At 47.2% G+C, this 22,500-nt stretch overlaps 1 protein-coding gene across 2 annotated transcripts in view; it reads left to right on the top strand.

Moving 5' to 3' along the window:
- Positions 1-22,500, top strand: part of LOC123514858 (fibroblast growth factor 1-like) — a 38,917-nt gene that overhangs the window by 10,350 nt on the left and 6,067 nt on the right. The window contains exons 1-2 of one of the 2 annotated variants that reach the window (XM_045273107.1): positions 1,162-1,765; positions 6,598-7,135. In XM_045273107.1, coding sequence (XP_045129042.1) covers positions 6,939-7,135 — 197 coding nt within the window. In that variant the 5' untranslated portion in view covers positions 1,162-1,765; positions 6,598-6,938. Of the gene's footprint in view, positions 1-1,161; positions 1,766-6,597; positions 7,136-22,500 lie in introns of those variants that run through there. The other variant, XM_045273108.1, reaches the window with a different exon arrangement.

Below are 22,500 nucleotides of genomic sequence, written 5' to 3'. Positions count from 1 at the left end.
GTGTGTTCGTAAGTGTGTAAGCATGTATGGTGACCTTGAAAGCCTCTACCCTACTTGAATTGACGTCAGCAGGCTGGTGTGACGCCACGGCAAGGTCACATCACCTGCTGGGTCACGGTTTTGTGAGGGGAAAATGAAAGGAAGGTGGCGGCAGGAGGCGGGAATTATATAGCTACATTGAGAGCAGAGGGGAGAATTATACACGTCATTATATTCATAGTTGAGTATTATATCAAGTTACATTAGGCAGCCAGACAGCAATCATTCAAACATGGGTGGAGATAGGACAGTACGATATGAAAGGAAAGGAAGAAAGAAACGAGAAAGGCTGAGCTAGAGGGAAAGGAACAGGGAGGAAAAGCGGGAATAATATATGGAGAGGAGGGGAAGAGTACAGTACACTAGGAAAGGAAACAAGGGGGGAGGAGGAGGAGGAGGAGGAGGAGGAGGAGGAGGAGGAGGAGGAGGAGGAGGAAGGGAAAGGAGGAGATGGAATGAGAGAAGGAGAAGGAAGAGAGAGAGAAGAGGAAGAGAGAGAGAGAGAGAGAGAGAGAGAGAGAGAGAGAGAGAGAGAGAGAGAGAGAGAGAGAGAGAGAGAGAGAGAGAGAGAGAGAGAGAGAGAGAGAGAGAGAGAGAGAGAGAGAGAGAGAGAGAGAGAGAGAGAGAGAGAGAGAGAGAGAGAGAGAGAGAGAGAGAGAGAGAGAGAGAGAAAGGTATCATGTTCATATTTTTCACTCATTAATTTCTTTTAATGAGACTTCCGTGACTGACAGACTTTTAATATAAGCATAGCAATGTGTGTGTGTGTGTGTGTGTGTGTGTGTGTGTGTGTGTGTGTGTGTGTGTGTGTGTGAGAGAGAGAGAGAGAGAGAGAGAGAGAGAGAGAGAGAGAGAGAGAGAGAGAGAGAGAGAGAGAGAGAGAGAGAGAGAGAGAGAGAGAGAGAGAGAGAGAGAGAGGGGGATGTGAATGCTAGAGCTGTTGTAGTAAAAGTTTTGTTTTACGTATTAGTGTTGTTATGGTGGTGGTGGTGGTGGTGGTGGCGATGGTGCGGAAAGCAAGGCATGTGAGTGAGGGGAGCAGGGCAGCAGGAGTGGGGTGTGGCGGGGAAGGTATGGGAGGGGTGGGGGGCGTGGGTCCAGGTGGCGGCGCGAGTGCCCGGGCGGCGCATGGCAGTGCCCGCCTAACCCTTCCCCTGCCCGGTCCGCTGCCGCTGCCCACGCCCGTCCTGACACACGGCCACGCCTCCCTCTCCGCCACCCACGCCTCCCTCCCTCCCCGCCTTGCGCCTGCACCGTCCTCGTCCCTTCACCTCGGGCGCCACACAGACCTGGCTGCCTCACCTGTGCTGCCAGCCGTGCCTCCCTCACGTGTGTGTCGCGCGCCTCTCTGTCTGGGAACACGTGCAAGCCTTATCCCGCCCCTTGAAGCACCTCACGGCAGGCCTGTCCCTGGCGCCGGCGTGCCGCGCCTGAGCATGGCGGTGAACGCTGCCTGGCGGGTCGCAGCGAGCCTCTCCCGGCGGAGTGTTGCACTGGGCCAAGTGTAAGCACACGGGAGGCGGGGCCCTGTGACCGCCGCCACTCAACCCCGCACCCTCCCTCCACCCTCCCTGCAGGCGTGGCGACAGTAGCACCTCTCAGGCAGCCAGGGCGCCGCCACATCTGCCACTGCCTGAGCCTTCCCACACGTCCTTCCCTCAAGCAGCCTCGCTACCCACCGCCTCACCCACTGCTCATAAACACGCCACACACTTCACCCACTTAGGTAAGTATGACACGCCCCTGAGAGTCTGCTTTCCCCAAACCACTCTACCCCGCCATCTGCGACCTGCTTTCCTCAGCCACACACCTTGCACGGCCCCGCGCCCTTACGAACAGGTTGTGGCCACAGCCATTCACCGCCTTATGCAGCCTGCTCAGCCCCTCACTGCCAGGCGTGAATGACACAGTACGCGGGTCGGTGAGCGGCGCTTCGCAGGTGCAAATGTTTACCTGGCGTTCAGGCGAAGCCAGATCTTGATAAGGAAACATTTACTAAAGGCATCTTATAAGTAGAAAAGGTCTCTAAACATCGTGCAGCTAAGATAAACAAGTGAGAAACAACTCCTGGCGCCTTGTGGGTTGGTGGTGGTGATGGTGGTGGTGGTGGTGTTGGTGCTTGGCCGAGGGGAAAACACACCGCGTGGAGTGTTGGCGGCGCCACAGGTTTACTAGTCTCACCCCTCACTATGCTCCCTTCTCTCTTCTCCTCCCCTGCCCTGCCTTGCCCTGCCCATAGGTGTCAGGCCCTCTCGTCTTTAGGGGAATGACCTCCTTGTATTGATTGGTCCCCTTTAAGTCAGTCAGTGAGTCAGTCAGTGAGACAGTCAGTCGATCACAATGCCGTGGTTTGTTGCGCTATTTTAATTCTCGCCTTTACACCGCGTCTCCTCCTCTTTAAGCCAATGGCCTGATTCTGTTGGTGCCGACTTTCAGTTACTGGTCAGTCATAAAGTCACCCCTTCAGTCAGTCCATCAGTCAGTTCATCTTCCCGTCAGTTAGTGAGTATGCAGGGCAGTCAGTTAGTTCGTCTCGAAGTAAATCAATCAGTCTGTGGGTCAGTTCACTCTTCAGTTAGTCAGTCCGCCCATAAGTCAGTCAGTGAGTCAGTCAGCCAGTCGGTCGGTCACTAAGGCTTAATACAGTGATTTGTGATCATATCTTTCACTGTTCATTTCTCTTTTGTGTTAGTTTACTTGTCAAAATTTCTTACACACACACACACACACACACACACACACACACACACACACACACACACACACACACACACACACACACACACACACACACACACACACACACACACACACACACACACACACACACACACACACACACACACACACACACACACATGAATATATTAATGACAATTGCAAAGTTTTTGTTCATTTCATTTTTTATCGCTCATAGTTTGTGTGGGACGTGGTTTTCCTTTGATGTTGAGAGAGAGAGAGAGAGAGAGAGAGAGAGAGAGAGAGAGAGAGAGAGAGAGAGAGAGAGAGAGAGAGAGAGAGAGAGAGAGAGAGAGAGAGAGAGAGAGAGAGAGAGAGAGAGAGAGAGAGAGAGAGAGAGAGAGCATAAAAAAGATGTATGGAGGAACATCAACACTGTATTATTTCGAATTGTATTACCATTATTGCTATTACTAATTGTGTTCGTGACCTTTATTGTTCCGAGGCTGTCATTTGTCATCACGTATTGTTAAAAAATATGATTGATAAAAACTGTTGAAAAGAAAGTAATTAGTTGCACGGTTAATTCTTGTGTTGCAGTGTTGTCAGAGAGAGAGAGAGAGAGAGAGAGAGAGAGAGAGAGAGAGAGAGAGAGAGAGAGAGAGAGAGAGAGAGAGAGAGATTGCATGCATCTGACCATTACTTGAGTGCTGTGGCATTAAGAAGGAGAGGGATGAAGACGAAGAAAAAAGAAAAGAAAAGGCGAGAAGGAAGAAAAAGATGGGGGGGGAGGAGGAGGAGGAGGAGGAGGAGGAGAAGGAGGAGGAGATAGGTAAGAGTGAGGTGTCCAGGTAACATCAGGTGACAAAACAGCTTAAGTCACCTCACCTGTCACTCTTTCTGCCCTCACAATGTACCAACAGAGAGAGAGAGAGAGAGAGAGAGAGAGAGAGAGAGAGAGAGAGAATTGATGACGTGCTGTGAATATAAATGAGATAGCTAAAACATTACGTAATATCAATGGTGGTGATAATGATGATGGTGAAAATAATAATAATGATAATGATGATAGCAATTATAGAGTTTAAACAATAAAAAAAAGTTTTCCTTTCATCATCTAAAAGCTCACAAATTTTCCGCCTTTACCAGTAATGACAAAGATACTACTACTACTACTACTACTACTACTACTACTACTACTACTACTACTACTACTACTACTACTACTACTACTACTACTACTACTACTACTACTACTACTACTACTACTACTACTAATAATAATAATAATAATAATAATAATAATAATGATGATAGTAATGATAATAATAATAATAATAATGATAATAATAATAATAATGATAATAATAATAATAATAAAAATAATAATAACAATGATAATAATGACAATAATACGTAATAATAATAATCAGCTAATGAGGTATACTGGAATTTCTTGCCACTCTAATAACAAACACTAGCCTCGCCATCTTCAATAATGACAATGATAACAGTAACATGATGATGATGATGATGATGATGATGATGATGATGATGATGATGATGATGATGATGATGACAACTTTTCCCGTGCAAGCAGTGACGATGAACCACTCTATATGTGTTCCTCTATCTCTTCCTTTACCTCCTAATTCTGTTTCTTTCCCTTCTTCCTTTCCTTCCCCCTCCCTCCGTCACGTATTTCTGTCATTCCGCCCCTGCTGCCGCGAAGAGACACCCCCTGTGGAGTTAACCAGGGTGAGGGTGGCGGGGAGACGCAGGGGCGGAGCGGGGCTGGGCCGGATGGGGCGGGGCTGGTTTGGCTAAGGCAGGGATGGGAAGTAGAGAACAGATGAGAGAGAGAGAGAGAGAGAGAGAGAGAGAGAGAGAGAGAGAGAGAGAGAGAGAGAGAGAGAGAGAGAGAGAGTTGCATAAGCTGTGAAACGATGCACCACACACACACACACACACACACACACACACACACACACACACACACACACACACACACACACACACACACACACACACACACACACACACACACACACACACACACACACACACACACACACACACACACACACACACACACACACACACACACACACACACACAGTGTAGATATGGAGACGGGGCCACACGAGCATAAAGCCCAGTCCCTGTAAAACTACAACTAGGTAAATACAACTAGGTAAATACACACACACACACCGCGTAGTGTAGTGGTTAGCACGCTCGACTCACAATCGAGAGGACCGGGTTCGAGTCCCGGGAAGCGGCGAGGCAAAAGGGCAAGCCTCTTAATGTGTGGCACCTGTTCACCTAGCAGTAAATAGGTACGGGATGTAACTCGAGGCGTTGTGGCCTCGCTTTCCCGGTGTGTGGAGTGTGTTGTGGTCTCAGTCCTACCCGAAGATCGGTTTATGAGCTCTGAGGTCGTTTCGTAATGGGGAAGACTGGCTGGGTGACCAGCAGACGACCGAGGTGAATTACACACACACACACACACACACACACACACACACACACACACACACACACACACACACACATAGTAGTAGTAGTAGTAGTTTATTGACAAAATAAAGACATTACATAGTATCATTTTACAGTTATAAGTTAATAGTTTTACAGTATACGGCCTTAGGTTTGTTGGTTGAGCTAAGCATAAACACGTAGTACGTCATGCATATATTGACATAATTCTTGTATATGATTCTGTTCATTTAAAAGTTCGTTTATATTACTAAAGTTAAGCATTGTGTACCCATTTCTACAATGTTCAGACAAGGGACATGAGATCAGTACATGTTGTTCTGTTTGTATTGAGGTGTTATTGCAGGGACACACATACACACACACACACACACACACACACACACACACACACACACACACACACACACACACACACATTGCATCCCTTCCCGTCTTAGACTTGAGTCTCAAATGTATATGACTTGAGAATTACCCTCTTTTGGGCCCCCCCCCTCTCTCTCTCTCTCTCTCTCTCTCTCTCTCTCTCTCTCTCTCTCTCTCTCTCTCTCTCTCTCTCTCTCTCTCTCTCTCTCTCTCTCTCTCTCTCTCTCTCTCTCTCTCTCTCTCTCTCTCTCTCTCTCTCTCTCTCTCTCTCTCTCTCTCTGTCAGGCACGTGATGGCACGAGTCTCTGGTTTCCATCTTTTCCTTAAGGCACACACACACACACACACACACACACACACACACACACACACACACACACACACACACACACACACACACACACACACACACACACACACACACACACACACACACACACACACACACACACACACACACACACACACACACACACACACACACACACACACACACACACACACACACACACACACACACACACACACACACACACACACACACACACACACACACACACATCTCGTCACCTCCCTTCCTATCAGTCTCTCGCTTGCCTTCATGATTTCATTCTTCCCTCACGGTGGTGCGTCTGGCCGCAGCAGGTGTGACTGGTAATGCGAGGACCTTGCACTGGCGCCGCGCCCGTTGCAGGCAGGTCGAGGTGTAAAAGTTTTGAGCTAATTCTTGTTAATAGAAATTTCGGTCTGAAGGCATCTCCCCATCTTGCTCTGCCTCATTTTGCCTCGCCCCGGCTCGCGCTTCTCCACCGGTTTGCCCAACCCTCCTTAACGACCCCCGCCGCTGTTTGCTGTCACTCTGTATAAGCGTGGTTCCCATCCTGTAAGGATTTGTAGATATATTTGTAGCGTCTGGCCTATGACTGAGTAGGAACACCGCTGATTGCTGGACATGTCGGCACTCCTGCATGGTGTGGCCGTGAGCGCTGACTGACCATATTCTTGTCTTTGCAGGACGCTGTGTTGACGACAGGAGGCAGGAAGGCACCGCCACCGACGCTTCCTTACCCAGCTCTGAGCACCTACCCGGTACCTGTCACCTGTCACCCAGCGCACCGCGTCCTGCTGCAGCTTGTCGCGGGCCTCAGCCAGTTTGCCTCGGGGTTGACGAGATTGCATTCTAAAAGCCTCAGTGTGCGTGAGTGTACCTCTATCAACAGCAGGTGCCGTAGAGACCCATCTTGCCGGGTGTCGTGCACCCCTTGAAGTCTGGACCTCAGGCCACTGACAAGTTTACTGTTGAACGAGACCAAGTACCCTAAAGTGAGGCCCGGAGCTCTCGTGTGACCGCCAAGATGGCGGCGCGGCGGACCCCTGCCCCGCCCCGTCGGGGCAGGATGTCCAAGTGTTGCCGCTGTCTGTGCTGCAAAGAGGAAAGTTCAGACGACTCAGACCTGGAGGAGGAGGTGCCCCTGCCCCCGGGCCTTCTGCCGGTGCAGAACGAGGCCAAGGCGCAGGAGACGGTGCCTGTCCACACCCCCACGGCCAGCAGGTGAGACGGTCCGTGTGTGTGTGTGTGTGTGTGTGTGTGTGTGACGGCCAGCATCATAAGGCAGCCACATGCCAGGCACTCCGCGGGCTGGTGGCAGCGTGAGTTGTGTCAGCCATTGTTAGTGTTGTATGTGGTCATGTACCGGTGCCGCCAGCGTGTGGCGGCACGCGGGGCGGCGTCTCTCAGCGGAGTAGTCACGCAGCGCCATGCCTTTGCGCTCCCCCATGGCGTCCGTGGAGGCCCACTACGCACTACAGGCCTAAAATAAACGAAAATTACATGTTGCTTCTCTGAAGGCTGAGGTTGAGGGCGCGGCGGCCCTCGGCTGCCACCAGCATGGTGATTCTCGCCCCTGCCGCCGCGCCCCTCCCTTACCATGTCCCGAGCCACGCCCATCATCCCGCGTCACCCAAGTCAAATGTTACTAGCGGCCTCGCTGGCGCGACACGCAAGGCCAGGGTGTGTGATGGGAGACAGATTGTAGAGACGCGCCGCGCGGGAAACACTCAGTAAACAAACACGCGGCACCATTGCGCCGGGCCCTGGGAAGGAAGGAATAAGTCAAACTTTTTTTCTTTGTTCTCTTTATTTGCTTATTTATTCTTTTTTTAATATTTTTTTTTCAGTTTAGACGACGCAAATGTAACAAGGCAGAGAGAGATGGGTTGGAGGAGAGTGAAGGGTGAGGCACAGAGGGATGATTGGACAGGCCTTGGGAGAGGTGTAGCACTGCAAAACTAACAGTTTTTTTTAGAAAGGTATCACGTCAAGTACTGAGAATTACCACCACTACTGCTACTGCTACTGCTACTGCTACTACAACTACTACTGCTACTGCTACTGCTACTGCTACTGCTACTGCTACTACTACTACAACTAATACTACTACTGCTACTGCTACTGCTACTACTACTACTACTACTACTACCACCACCACCACCACTACTACTGCCACTGCCACTGCCACCACCACCACCACCACCACCACCACCACCACCACCACCACCACCACCACCACCACCACCAATACTGCCACCGCCACTGCCACCTGTAGTCCCACCGCCACCGCCACCGCCACTGCCACTGCCACTGCCACTGCCACCACCACCACCACCACCACCACCACCACCACCACCACCACCACCACCACCACCACCACTGCTGCTGCTGCTGCTGCTGCTGCTGCTGCTGCACCACCACCACCACCACCACCACCACCACCACCACCACCACCACCACCACCACCACCACCACCACCACCACTACTACTATTACTACATGCTGCTGCTGTAATTATTATTATTATTATTATTATTATTATTATTATTATTATTATTATTATTATTATTATTATTATTATTATTATTATTATTATTATTATTATTATTATTATTATCATTATCATTATTATTATTATTATTATTACTGTGCCCATTTTTGCCTTGGGCGTGAAATGAAGGGGCACATATATATAGCGTGTGGGCGTGTGTTGCGGGCGTGAGTGGCGGTGACAGGTGGCGGGGGTGCGCTGCCACACATCACGGGCATCCCGCCTCCCTCACCATAGCCCACCGAGGCACATTCACCCTAATTTTCACCCCAACACTCACCCCAGCATCATCTCCACCCAGCCACACATCACACCACCACCTTAGCACACCCCTGCCATGGTATTGTACTGTACATTCACCCCACACCCCTCATACACCCCGATTCCCTCCCCATCACCACATCACACCCAACAGAAGCACAGTTCATCCCAACCTCCTCTCTGCCACCCCAATACGCTTACATATAACCACTTCTTCTTCGTCCCATCACTCCAACACAATGCACCACACACATCAACGAGTCCTTAGTAATCATTAACCATTCCCATCAATCGCCACTCTCCTCCATACACCGGTCTGAGTCACTCCCTTTTAGTACATCTCAGCATCACCTTCCCTCTATATTCCTTGCCTTTGACGGGGCCGCTGGGACGCCTCGCCTTGGGACACTCGACACAAGATCACAAAGCTACAAGAAGCAGAAACTTATGTCGGGGGACTAGAATAGTGAAGACTGTGGCCATTAATTTTCTGACCTCCATAGACCCTTCCTAATGTCAATCAAATGGTCTAAATCGTACACAAATCTCAAGGTAAAAATGTGTCCCAGTATTGAAGGGGTTAAATCAGGCACAAAAATGGGAAGGAACTGAGTCTAGAATAGGGATGATGTGTGAATGAAACAGACTCAGTAATAAGGTCTTTAGTTAGTAGGGAGGTTTAAAAGATTACGAATTTATGGAAAGGGGAATGGTAGGTGGAAATTGATATAAGCTTAACTACTACAGGCACTGCTACATGTAGGTCTGGTTGTTTCTTGCAGCTTCCCTTGTTTTATGTTATGTTCTCTGATGTTCTACTGAGGTGAGGACATTCCGCATCAGACTAGCGTCATCTCACCTCCTCCTCCCCTTATCTTTCTTTTCCATGCCTCAGCTTCCTCCCTGCTAAGCGCGCAGAGTTAGGACATCGATCATCCTCATCCATAAGATTACGTAGTGGTCTTTTTAAAACTCCCCATTACTCGGCATTGGTATCTTCAAAGGAGAGGCAGATGGAGAGATAGATGGATAGACACTCTTAAATCTGGATCACTCCTTTAAATAAACAGAGATAATACTGAATAGGTAAATAAGAATGGATGAATATGGACAGGTGCAAATAGATAAGCGCCTAGGTAAATGAAAATGAATGAATATAGACAGGTGACAGGTGCAAATAAACAGGCACCTATAGATGTAGAAATAGTTAGCCACAGATACAGACACGTACTGTCAATATAGGAAAAAAGTAGAGACTACCATAGATTCAAAAGGTAAAAAAAAAAAGAACATACACACACACACACATATATAATCAAGATACAGATAACAGCACTCGTGTATGAAAATAGAGACACATACGTAGAGAAAAGTAAAGACCACCATAATTAATAAGAAAAACACACCCACACACATACACAGCCTAACAAACGAACACTTGCACTCTTGTATCGCGCAATACGTGACTCAAACACACACCAGCATTCCTTCATGTGAACGCCCCTCAAATATACAACCTCGCATGAAAAGGCTCACCGCTTCCAGCTTAGCCAGGGCGTCGGGGATTGGCGGCGAGACAGGCAGAGGGGCTGTAGGCGGCGCAGGCGGGGCGGTATACGGTGCAGGCGGGGCCACAGCGAGTATATGAGTATGATAGTTTTTTATGGTGCGTCGCCAAGTGGTCGGGATGTATGTGCGGCATGCAGGAGAAGGAGGAAGAGGAGTAGGAGAAGGAGGAAGAGGAGGAGGAGGTGGAGAAGGACGAGGAGAGGAAAAGCAGATGGGAAAATAACGCGTAGATCAAAGGAGGAGGAATGTGTGAGGGGAATATATGAGGTAAATAGAAAGTGTAGGCGAGGAGGAGGAGGAGGAGGAGGAAGAGGAAGAGGAGGAGGAGAAGGAGGAGGAGGGGGGGAGAGAGGGAGGAGACGGATAAAGATCGGGGAGGAGGAGGAAAGGAGTGACGGGGAAGTGACGGCGGGAAGGTGGAAGTGTGTGAAGGTTTATAAATAGGCCGCTATGGGGTGATGGAGTGAGAGTGCGAGGGAGGTGCAGGTGTGTGTGTGTGTGTGTGTGTGTGTGTGTGTGTGTGTGTGTGTGTGTGTGTGTGTGTGTGTGTGTGTGTGTGTGTGTCTTTGGGTGCGTCGCTAATTGCCAGGTGAAAGAAAGGTGTGCGTGGCGGTGAATACAAAGGTGTGCCAGTCTGCCTGTCTCGCCTCATCTTGTCTTTCTCTTCCACCTTACCCTGCCGCCCCCAACCTTACTTAACCCTTACCTAACCTTGCCTTACCTTACCACCTCTTACCCTTCTCTTTTTTACCCTATCTGTCTAGTCTATCTTGCCTTACTATTACACCTTCCTTTACAACACAAACCACGTTTACACAGCACACACACACACACACACACACACACACACACACACACACACACACACACACACACACACACACACACACACACACACACACACACACACACACACACACACACACACACACACACACACACACACACACACACACACACACACACACACACACACACACACATCCTGACACCAGAGTAGTAAGGAAGCGTCTTAGCAGTCTTAGCAGTTAAAAGAACGTTCTGTTAGAGAAACATTTACTTCCTTCAGTATCATGCTAGAAGCCGTTACAACCCAGACGACCCTCGCATCCCAGTAACACACACACACACACACACACACACACACACACACACACACACACACACACACACACACACACACACACACACACACACACACACACACACACACACACACACACACACACACACACACACACACACCAGACACCAGAGTAGCAAGGAAGCGTCACGAGAACCATGCAACATTAACACAGAGCGATTGGAATTCATATTTTACCTCATCAAGATGCCTCGCCACACACGATTCCACTTGCTGGAGTCACTTGCGATGGGGGGAACAACATGCCACTCTTACTATCACTGAGCTTGACCTTGCTACCAATTGCTCACTCAGCCTTTTCCTTCAGTCTTCCTCTGGCATGCTTAGAATAAATGTGTTACTTCTTAAGGGGCTGTCAAGTTTTGTAAGGAGCTGTCAGGTTTTGTTAGGGAGTCTCAGTATATCACAGGACTTGAGATTGAAACAGTGAGGATGGCAGGGATTCTGACATGAGGAAGGTAGTGATAGAAGACAGCTGAAGAGAAAAGGGAATGGAGGACTCATATGCATTGTAGTGATGTTGATAAAAGGAACGTATTACCAAAAGACAGTGGGGAAAGTGGAGAAGGAGAAAGGATTAAGAGGAGGGTTTTTATATACCGGGAATGGGAATGTTACTCATATACATTGTAGGGATGTTAATATAAGAAACGCGTCACCAAAAGACATTGGAAAAGAGGAGGAAGGATCAAGAGGAGGGGATTTATATATAGTAGTGATTTTGATAAAGGAGGAAAATGATATAAGAAGACACTGGAAAAGAAGGAGGAGGATGAACATAAGAGAAGTTTATATTAAAGTTAGCGAGAAATTAGTTTAGTTCATGATATTTTTTTTTCTGTACATTAGTGTTGATAGGCAGACTTATTGAAGGCTTTCTCCTCCCTGTTCCTTGTCCTGTCTCGTTCTGCCCTGTTCGTGTCACCCAATCCACCCTGCTATACCGTGTCACCCCACCCACACTGTCACTCCCTCCACTCTGTCTCACCATGTCACCCCATCCACCCTTCCTTACCCTATCACCACACCTACTCTGCCTCACCCTGTCACCACACGTACCCTGTCATCATATTATATGTCATCTTGCCTCAACACACCCTGCTCTGTCTCACCACACCCTGTCACCACACTCTGTCACCTCACCCTATCACCACATCTTACTACTACACCCTGCCTCACCCTTATCTTAATCCTTTCGCGTCGTTAGATACATACATACATATACATACATACATACATACATACATACAATCATTTAAAAAAAAATCGTGCATGATTCTCTCTCTCTCTCTCTCTCTCTCTCTCTCTCTCTCTCTCTCTCTCTCTCTCTCTCTCTCTCTCTCTCTCTCTCTCTCTCTCTCTCTCTCTCTCTCTCTCTCTCTCTCTCTCTCTCTCTCTCTCTCTCTCTCTCTCTCTCTCTCTCTCTCTCTCTCTCTCTCTCTCTCTCTCTCTCTCTCTCTCTCTCTCTCTCTCTCTCTCTCTCTCTCTCTCTCTCTCTCTCTCTCTCTCTCTCTCTCTCTCTCTCTCTCTCTCTCTCTCTCTCTCTCTCTCTCTCCTCTCTTTCATATACATATATTTTGCTTTGCACTCATTGCGATCTCGAGCCAAGATGAGCTGGCACGGAGGTGAAGTATGGCTGTACAGGAGGAGGAGGAGGAGGAGGAGGAGGAGGAGGAGGAGGAGGAGGAGGAGGAGGAAAGGTAAAGGTATGGAGAAGAGATTGAGGAATGAGAAGTAAAGGTAGAACGGGAAAGGAAAAGGAAGAGAGTGTAGGAGGAGGAGGAGAAGAAGGAAGAGGAGGAGGAAACATGAAGTATTGTGAAGAGTACGAGTAGAAGAAGAAGAAGAAGAAGAAGAAAAGAAAAGAAGAAGAGGAGGAGGACGAAGAGGATGAAAAAGAAGGAAAATGAATAATTGTGGTAATAACGAGTAAGAGGAGGAAGTGTAAGAAGAAAAAAAAATGAAGACAAATAAGAACAATGAGGAAGAAAATTAACAGAAATTAAAGAAAATTATGATCAGAAAAAAGAAGAAACATAGGAAAGGAATAATTATAGATAAATTTGAAGGAGAAAGAGAATAGAAGAAATTAATATAAATAGAGTAATGGATTATATTAAAAAAAAAAGAGGAGGGAAAAAAGGAGGAGGAGGAGGAGGAGGAGGAGGAGGAGGAGGAGGAGGAGGAGGAGAGAAGGAGGACAAGGAGGACGAGGAGGAGTTAGACGAAGAGAGGGAGATTTAAATGAGTGAGTGAATGAATGAATGAATGAAATTGATAGAGGAGGAGAAGGAGGAAGAAGAAGAAGAAAAAGAAAAACAAATGGAGGGATGGATGAAATGAAGAAATAAAAATGAAGAAGTAGGCGAAGAAAGAGGAGGAGGAGGAGGAGGAGGAGGAGGAGGAGGAGGAGGAGGAGGAGGAGGAGGAGGAGGAGGAAAAGAAGGAGGAGGAGGAGGAGGAGGTGTGGCCCATATGTTGCTAGAGTCAGACTGATTTATGGAGGTAAGCAAGAGAGAGAGAGAGAGAGAGAGAGAGAGAGAGAGAGAGAGAGAGAGAGAGAGAGAGAGAGAGAGAGAGAGGTGAAGTATTTTTAGTTGAATGTTATTTTTTACGACATTTTTTCATGTGGCGGGGTCCTTGGAGAGAGAGAGAGAGAGAGAGAGAGAGAGAGAGAGAGAGAGAGAGAGAGAGAGAGAGAGATATTAGGGTTGGGGAAGGTAGTTTGTTATTAGTTGAGAAATTAGTCCACACACATACACACACACAACACACACACACACACACACACACACACACACACACACACACACACACACACACACACAAACACACAAACACGCACGCACACACATTTAAATGAACCGAAGAATTTGTTGAGTGTATCTTTGCCATTTTTTTCTTCCTCCTCCTCCTCCTCCTCCTCCTCCTCCTCCTCCTTTTTTATCATCATCATCAATTACTAACAATAACTACGAAAACAATACCTAGAAACTGTCAGTATTACCAAAAGAGTAAATGACAGTAGTAGTAGTAGTAGTAGTAGTAGTAGTAGTAATAGTAGTAATAAAAATAATGATAATAAAAATAATAATAATAATAATGATTGTAAAAATAACGTGATGTATTATTATAGGGTTCGATTATGTTGGCAGCTTATGTTGGCCATCATCTGTGTGTGTGTGTGTGTGTGTGTGTGTGTGTGTGTGTGTGTGTGTGTGTGTGTGTGTTTGTCTTTCATTTTGTGGCGTGTCGGTGATGCTGATTAAAGGTAATATCTCTCTCTCTCTCTCTCTCTCTCTCTCTCTCTCTCTCTCTCTCTCTCTCTCTCTCTCTCTCTCTCTCTCTCTCTCTCTCTCTCTCTCTCTCTCTCTCTCTCAGTGTGTGTGTGTGTGTGTGTGTGTGTGTGTGTGTGTGTGTGTGTGTGTGTGTGTGTGTGTGTGTGTGTGTGTATACCTGCTCCAGCTCACGGGCGCGCCTCATAATTAATTTGGTCCGGCCCCTTCGTGCTGTCAGAGTTGGCAATACGGCTCATTTTCACCACAAATTATTACCACCACTAGACATAGCTGACGAAAGAAGGGGAAGTGAGGGGCGGTGGTGAAGAAAAATTAGAAGCTGTACATCATTATCGCCATCATCATCATCACCATCCTCACTGTCATCACTATCATCATTATCTTTATCACTATCTTCACTATCCTTGTCATAAATATCGTCATAATCATCATCATCATCATTTTTGGCTGTGTGGAGAAGGTCGTAGCCTTTCATAACGGGTGAGTCAATGCAGGGAGAGAGAGAGAGAGAGAGAGAGAGAGAGAGAGAGAGAGAGAGAGAGAGAGAGAGAGAGAGAGAGAGAGAGAGGTGGACGAGACAGATGAGGGTGAGGGAGTGAGAGAATAAGGAAGATTCGGATGATGATGATGATGATGAAAGAGAGAGAGAGAGAGAGAGAGAGAGAGAGAGAGAGAGAGAGAGAGAGAGAGAGAGAGAGAGAGAGAGAGAGAGAGAGAGAGAGAGAGAGAGGTGTGATGCGAGTGAGGGGAGAGACTGGTCAGACGATAAGGTGATGAGGGGAAGGGAAGAGAGGAGAGGGTATATCAGGGTCTAGGGTAGGTCAGAGAGAGAGAGAGAGAGAGAGAGAGAGAGAGAGAGAGAGAGAGAGAGAGAGAGAGAGAGAGAGAGATTAATAGTACAGCACATTCTTCTATTTGTCCATGAGTCTCTTTTATTCATTCTCATTTTCCTTATGTCATATTTTTTTACATTTTAATAGGCTATAGGAGGAGGAGGTGGAGGAGGAGGAGGAGGAGGAGGAGGAGGAGGAGGAGGAGGAGGAGGAGGAGGAGATATGGGAGAGTAAGGTTGTGCATCGCTGTCATGTATTACGTGTGTATCCACCCCCCCTCCCTTTTCCTCTCCTCTCCTTCCCTCTCCTCCCCTCTCACCTCCCCTTACCTGGTTCTCACTTCCCTCCTCTCCCCTCCTCTCTCTTCCGTCACCGTCGCGTGGCACTGCCGGACGCGTGCCAGTGTCGCCGCTGCCAGGGTGCCTGTCTGCTGCTGTCCGGCCATGTGTGTGTGTGTGTGTGTGTGTGTGTGTGTGTGTGTGTGTGTGTGTGTGTGTGTGTGTGTTTGTGTTTGTCGTGTGTGTTGGTTGGTGTGTGGGCGTACCTGACCTTCATCCATCATGCTTGTGTGTGTGTGTGTGTGTGTGTGTGTGTGTGTGTGTGTGTGTGTGTGTGTGTGTGTGTGTGTGTGTGTGTGTGTGTGTGTGTGTGTGTGCGTGCGTGCGTGCGTGTGTGTGTGTGTGTGTGTGTGTGTGTGTGTGTGTGTGTGTGTGTGTGTGTGTGTAATTAACCTCGGTCGTCTGCTGGTCACCCAGCCAGTCTACCCCATTACGGAGCGAGCTCAGAGCTCATAGACCGATCTTCGGGTAGGACTGAGACCACATCAACACACAACACACACCGGGAAAGCGAGGCCACAACCCCTCGAGTTACATCCCGTACCTATTTACTACTAGGTGGACAAGGGTCACACATTAAGAGGCTTGGCCATTTGCCTCGCCGCTTACCGGGATTCGAACCCGGCCCTCTCGATTGTGAGTCGAGCTTGCTAGCCACTACACTATGCGGTGTGTGTGTGTGTGTGTGTGTGTGTGTGTGTGTGTGTGTGTGTGTGTGTGTGTGTGTGGTGGTTAGTGTGTAAGCGGACCTTACCTTCATCAACCATGCTTGTGTGTGTGTGTGTGTGTGTGTGTTTTTTTTTTTTACATTACAAGGGCACTGGCCAAGGGCAAACAAAGTGTTGGAAAAAAAAAAATCCCGCTGGTTGCCAGGCCCTGTTAAGAGGAAAGTAGAAGAGAAAAACAAAAAATCTAAAAGGAGGGTCCAGTTAACGTAAGAGGTGTCTTGACACTCCTCTTTTGAAAGAGTTTAAGTCATAGGCAGGTGGAAATACAGACACAGGTAGAGAGTTCCAGAGTTTACCAGTGTAGGGAATGAAGGAGTGAAGATACTGGTTAACTCTTGCATTAGGAAGATGGACAGAATAGGGATGAGAAGAAGTAGAGAGTCTTGTGCAGCGAGGCCGCAGGAGGGGAAGGCATGCAGTTAGCAAGTTCAGAAGAGCAGACAGCATGAAAACAGCGGTAGAAGACAGATAAAGATGCAACATTGCGGCGGTGACTTAAAGAATCAAGACAGTCAGTTAGAGGAGAAGAGTTGATAAGACGAAAAGCTTTAGATTCCACCTTGTTTAGTAAAGCTGTGTGTGGATCCCCAGACATGAGAGCCATACTCCATACACGGGCGGATAAGGCCCTTGTACAGAGCAAGCAGCTGGGAGGAGAGAAAAATGGACGAAGACGCCATAGGACACCTAACTTCTTGGAAGCTGATTTAGCAAGAGTAGAGATGTGAAATTTCCAGTTTAGATTTTTAGTGAAGGATAGACCGAGTGTGTTTAATGTAGAGGAGAGGGAAGTTGAGTGTTATTGAAGAAGAGAGGATAGTTGTCTGGAAGGTTATGTCGAGTAGATAGTTGTAGAAATTGAGTTTTGAGGCATTGAACAAAACCAGGTTTTCTCTGCCCCAATCAGAAACAAGTGAAAGATCAGAAGTTAGGCGTCCTATAGCATCTCGCCTTGAGTCATTTAATTGTTGTTGGGTTGGGCGTCTGTTGAACGCTGTTGAATAATGCAGGTGGTATCATCAGCATAGGAGTGGATAGGGCATTGAGTCAGATTTAGGAGATCATTGATGAATAATAGAAAGAGAGTGGGTGATAGGACAGAACCCTGTGGAACACCACTGTTGATAGTTTTAGGGAAGAACAGTGACCGTCTACTACAGCAGCAATAGAACGATCGGAAAGGAAACTGGAGATGAAGGTACAGAGAGAAGGATAGAATCCGTAGGAGGGTAGTTTAGAAATTAAAGATTTGTGCCAGACTCTATCGAAGGCTTTCGATATGTCAAGGCCGACAGCAAAGGTTTCACCGAAGTCCCTAAAGAGGATGACCAAGATTCAGTTAGGAAAGTAAGAAGATCACCAGTAGATCTGCCTTTACGGAAACCATACTGGCAATCAGAGAGAAGGTTGTGAGCTGATAGATGCCTCATTATCTTCCTATTAAGGATAGACTCAAAGGCTTTAGAAAGGCAGGAAATCAAAGCTATAGGGCGGTAGTTAGAAGGATTGGAGTGGTCACCTTTTTAGGGACAGGTTGAATGTGAGCAAACTTCCAGCAAGAAGGATAAATAGAAGTAGAGAGACACAGATGAAAGAGTTTGACCAGGCAGTGAGCGAGTTCGGAAGCACAGTTTTGAGAACAACAGGAGGGACTCCATCCGGACCGTAAGCCTTCCGAGAATCAAGGCCAGAGAGGGCCAGGAAAACGTCTTTATAAAGAATTTTAATTTTAGGGATGAAGTAGTCAGAGGGTGGAGGAGTAGGAGGAATATGCCCAGAATCATCCAAAGTTGAGTTGGTAGCAAAGGTTTGAGCGAAGAGTTCAGCTTTAGAAAAGAAGAGACAGCTGTAGAGCCATCTGGATGAAGTAAAGGAGGGAAAGACGAAGAAGTAAAGTTGTTAGAGATATTATTGGCTAGATGCCAGAAATCTCGAGAGGAGTTAGAATTGGAAAGACTTTGACATTTTCTATTGATGAAAGAGTTTTTAGTAAGTTGGAGAATAGATTTGGCATGATTACGGGCAGAAATATATAGGGCATGAGTTTCAGCAGTTGGATGGCTACGGAACCGTTTGTGAGCCGCCTCTCTATCATTGACAGCACGAGAACAAGCAGAGTTAAACCAAGGCTTTTTAGCTTTAGGGTTAGAGAAAGTATGAGGAATGTATAGCTCCATGCCAGAGATAATCACCTCTGTTATGCGCTCGGCACAAAGAGAAGGATCTCTGACATGAAAACAATAATCATCCCAAGGAAATCAGAATAGTACTGCCTTAGTTCCTCCCACTTAGCAGAGTTAAAATGCCAGAAGCACCTCCGCTTAGGCGGGTCCTGAGGCTGCACTGGAGTGATAGAACTGGTAACGGAAATTAGATTGTGGTCGGAGGAGCCCAACGGAGAGGAAAGTTTAACAGAGTAAGCAGAAGGGTTGGAGGTTAGGAAAAGATCAAGAATGTTGGGCGTGTCTCCAAGGCGGTCAGGAATACGGGTAGGGAACTTCACTAGCTGCTCTAGGTCATGAAGGATAGCAAAGTTGAAGGTTTGTTCACCAGGTTGGTCAGTGAAAGAAGATGAAAGCCAAAGCTGGTGGTGAACATTGAAATCCCTAAAATGGAGATCTCAGCAAAAGGAAAGTGAGATAAGATGTGCTCCACCTTGGAAGTCAAATAGTCAAAGAATTTTACATAGTCAGAGGAATTAGGTGAGAGGTATACAGCACAGATGAATTTAGTTAGAGAGTGACATTGAAGTCTTAGCCAGATGGTAGAAAATTCTGAAGATTCAAGATTGTGGGCACGAGAGCAAGTGGTGTCGTTACGCACGTATGCGCAACATCCAGCTTTGGATTGAAAATGAGGATAGAGCAAGTAGGAGGGAACAGAAAAGGGCTGCTGTCAGTAGTCACAGACAACTGTGTTTCAGTTAGGAAGAGAAGATGAGGTTTAGTAGAGGAGAGGTGGTGTTCCACAGATTGAAAATTAGAACGAAGGCCACGAATGTTGCAGAAATTGATAGTGAAAGTATTAGATGAAGTGTCAAGACACCCAAGGTCGACAGCAGAGGGCAGTCCGACCTGGGGACATTTATGGTCCCCTCCCCAGAGGGGGACTCCGAGGCAGGGCGTGGTGAAGCCATTATTAAATTTTGATTTGAAGAGAGTGTAAAAGTGTAAGGTGTTGTGTGTGTGTGTGTGTGTGTGTGTGTGTGTGTGTGTGTAATTCACCTCGCCTCGGTTGCCTGCTGGTCACCCAGCCAGTCTTCCCAATTACGGAACGAGCTCAGAGCTCATAGACCGATCTTCGGGTAGGACTGAGACCACAACACACTCCACACACCGGGGAAGCGAGGCCACAACCCCTCGAGTTACATCCCGTACCTATTTACTGCTAGGTGAACAGAGGCCACACATTAAGAGGCTTGCCCATTTGCCTCGCCTGTGTGTGTGTGTGTGTGTGTGTGTGTGTGTGTGTGTGTGTGTGTGTGTGTGTGTGTGTGTGTGTGTGTGTGTGTGTGTGTGTGTGTGTGTGTGTGTGTGTGTGTGTGTGTGTGTGTGTGTGTGTGTGTGTGTGTGTGTGTGTGTGTGTGTGTGTGTGTGTGTGTGTGTGTGTGTGCTCAGGTGTATGTTTGGTTTCTCGCCGCCTTCTAACCACTACCTTGCAATCATTTTATTCTTTGACTTAACACTTACTGTAAATCGCCGAGTACTCCCTGCGGCTTCCTGTGCTTGTATCACATTTAATTACTGAAAACCCCTCCAGACATGAACCGCGCGTCCCTGGACATGTAACACAACCATTCACGTATCACTCTACCTGCTTGTATCTTTCTATAAGGGTTCAAATACATTTTCCGTCCACACTTGAAGAGAAGCGAAGAGAAGCAGACACTTTATCACTCGTCACCTTCTTGGAACTAAATTGTCACTACTGCCAAAGTTAGCAAAGGTATGAAGGAGAGATTAAGGAATGAAATGAAATGAAAAATGGGGAAGATGAAAGACAGTAGGAGAAGAAAAAGGAAGAGAAAGATTAGGAGAAGTGAAAAATTGTGATGATGAGTTGGAGAAAGGAAAAGCTTTGAGTGTTGGATCAGTGAATACTTTGAACCATATTTACATTGTTTAGTTCATCATGATTGACTTGAGTGGCGTTCTTAAACCTTAGTTGGAGAAAAATTATGTAAATAATAATAATGTAGTAGTAATAGTAGTAGTAGTAGTAGTAGCAGTAGTAGTAGTAGTAGTAGTAGTAGTAGCAGTAGTAGTAGTAGAAGTAATAGTAGCAGTAGTAGTAGTAAGAGTAGAAGTAGTAATAGTAGTAACGCTAACATCTCGAGCAGTAGCAGCAGTAGCCGTAGAGAAGCGGTGCCAGCAGGAGTGACACCCTTCAGCCATTCCCTTTACCTGCCCCCTAATTGACAGAGGTGAGGTGCCAGCAGCGTGACTGTCGGCGTGCCTCAAACGTTAGTTAAGGATTGCCGCGATCACTGGGGCTTGAAGCGTCTTCCTCTCTCTCTCTCTCTCTCCTCCTTAGCCACCCTCTCTCTTTGCCTCAGTCATCCTCCCTCCCTCCCTCCCTCCCTCCCTCTCTCTCTCTATAGACCGTCTGATGGGAAACACGGGAGCCTTGGCGGTATAATTAATTGTGTCATTAAGGGATGCAGAAGTCAGGCCTCGTTGTTGGTGATGGGGATGCCTCGTGTCTATTATTATATGTTATTTGTCATTATTATTACTGGGGATTGCTGCGTCAAGTGACATACAGGATATTAATGTGGGGTTTGGTGGAACTTGAAAGCGTCTATTACTACTACTACTACTACTACTACTACTACTACTACTACTACTACTACTACTACTACTACTACTACTACTACTACTACTACTACTACTACTACTACTACTACTACTACTATTAATAGTAGTAGTAGTAGTAGTAGTAGTAGTAGTAGTAATAGTAGTAGTAGTACTACTACTACTACTACTACTACTACTACTACTACTACTACTACTACTACTACTACTACTACTACTCTTGCTCTGGTACTTTTTACCATATACTTGTTTACTTGTGATCCTTCATAATGAGACCGTTCCTCATATGTGCCTACAGTGGTGCACGAGGCTCTCCTTCTAGGGGCTGTGTATTATGTGTGTGTGTGTGTGTGTGTGTGTGTGTGTGTGTGTGTGTGTGTGTGTGTGTGTGTGTGTCTGTCATGTTTTGTTTGGGCCATCTCGAGTGTGACATTTGGACTGATGTATGGATAGAAAATTATTACCATTATCATTACTATTATCATTACTGCCATCATCATCATCATCTAGTCAACGTTACCACCACCATTACCACCACCACCACCAAATATGACGAAATGACACAAGTATTAGTATGAATCACACAATAGAGATGAAGATAGTGGATGACAGGTGGCGCTGGTCCTGGAGGTACTATTGGTGGTGGTGGTTCTGTGTGAGGGTGGCCAGGGAGGCGGGATCAGTGTGGAGGCGCGGCCAGTACCACAGGTGACTCAGTACAGGGGCCCAAGGTGAAGCCCGAACTCTTCTGGCTTCAGTGACAGGTGTGTGTGGGTTTTTGCCTTGCCTCTCTCGTGTGTGATGGATGGCAGGGCAGATATGACGACACCAGGGATGATTACTGGTGGTGGTGGTGGTGGTGGTGGTGGTGGTGGTAGAGGTCGTGGTGATGGTGGTACTGTTGGTCTTGCTACCATTAATGGATAGTGGTACAGATACGATGACACCAAGACAGATATGATGACGCAAGGGATGATTACTACTGCTGCTACTAGTACTATTGCCACTGTTCTTTCTCCTCCTCTTTTCCTCCTCCTCCTCCTCCTCCT

This window comes from Portunus trituberculatus, chromosome 38 (genome assembly GCF_017591435.1).
Source record: "Portunus trituberculatus isolate SZX2019 chromosome 38, ASM1759143v1, whole genome shotgun sequence".
NCBI classification, from domain to species: domain Eukaryota; kingdom Metazoa; phylum Arthropoda; class Malacostraca; order Decapoda; family Portunidae; genus Portunus; species Portunus trituberculatus.
The sequence above is the reverse complement of the archived record's forward strand: the minus strand, read 5'-3'. Positions and strand labels throughout refer to the sequence as shown.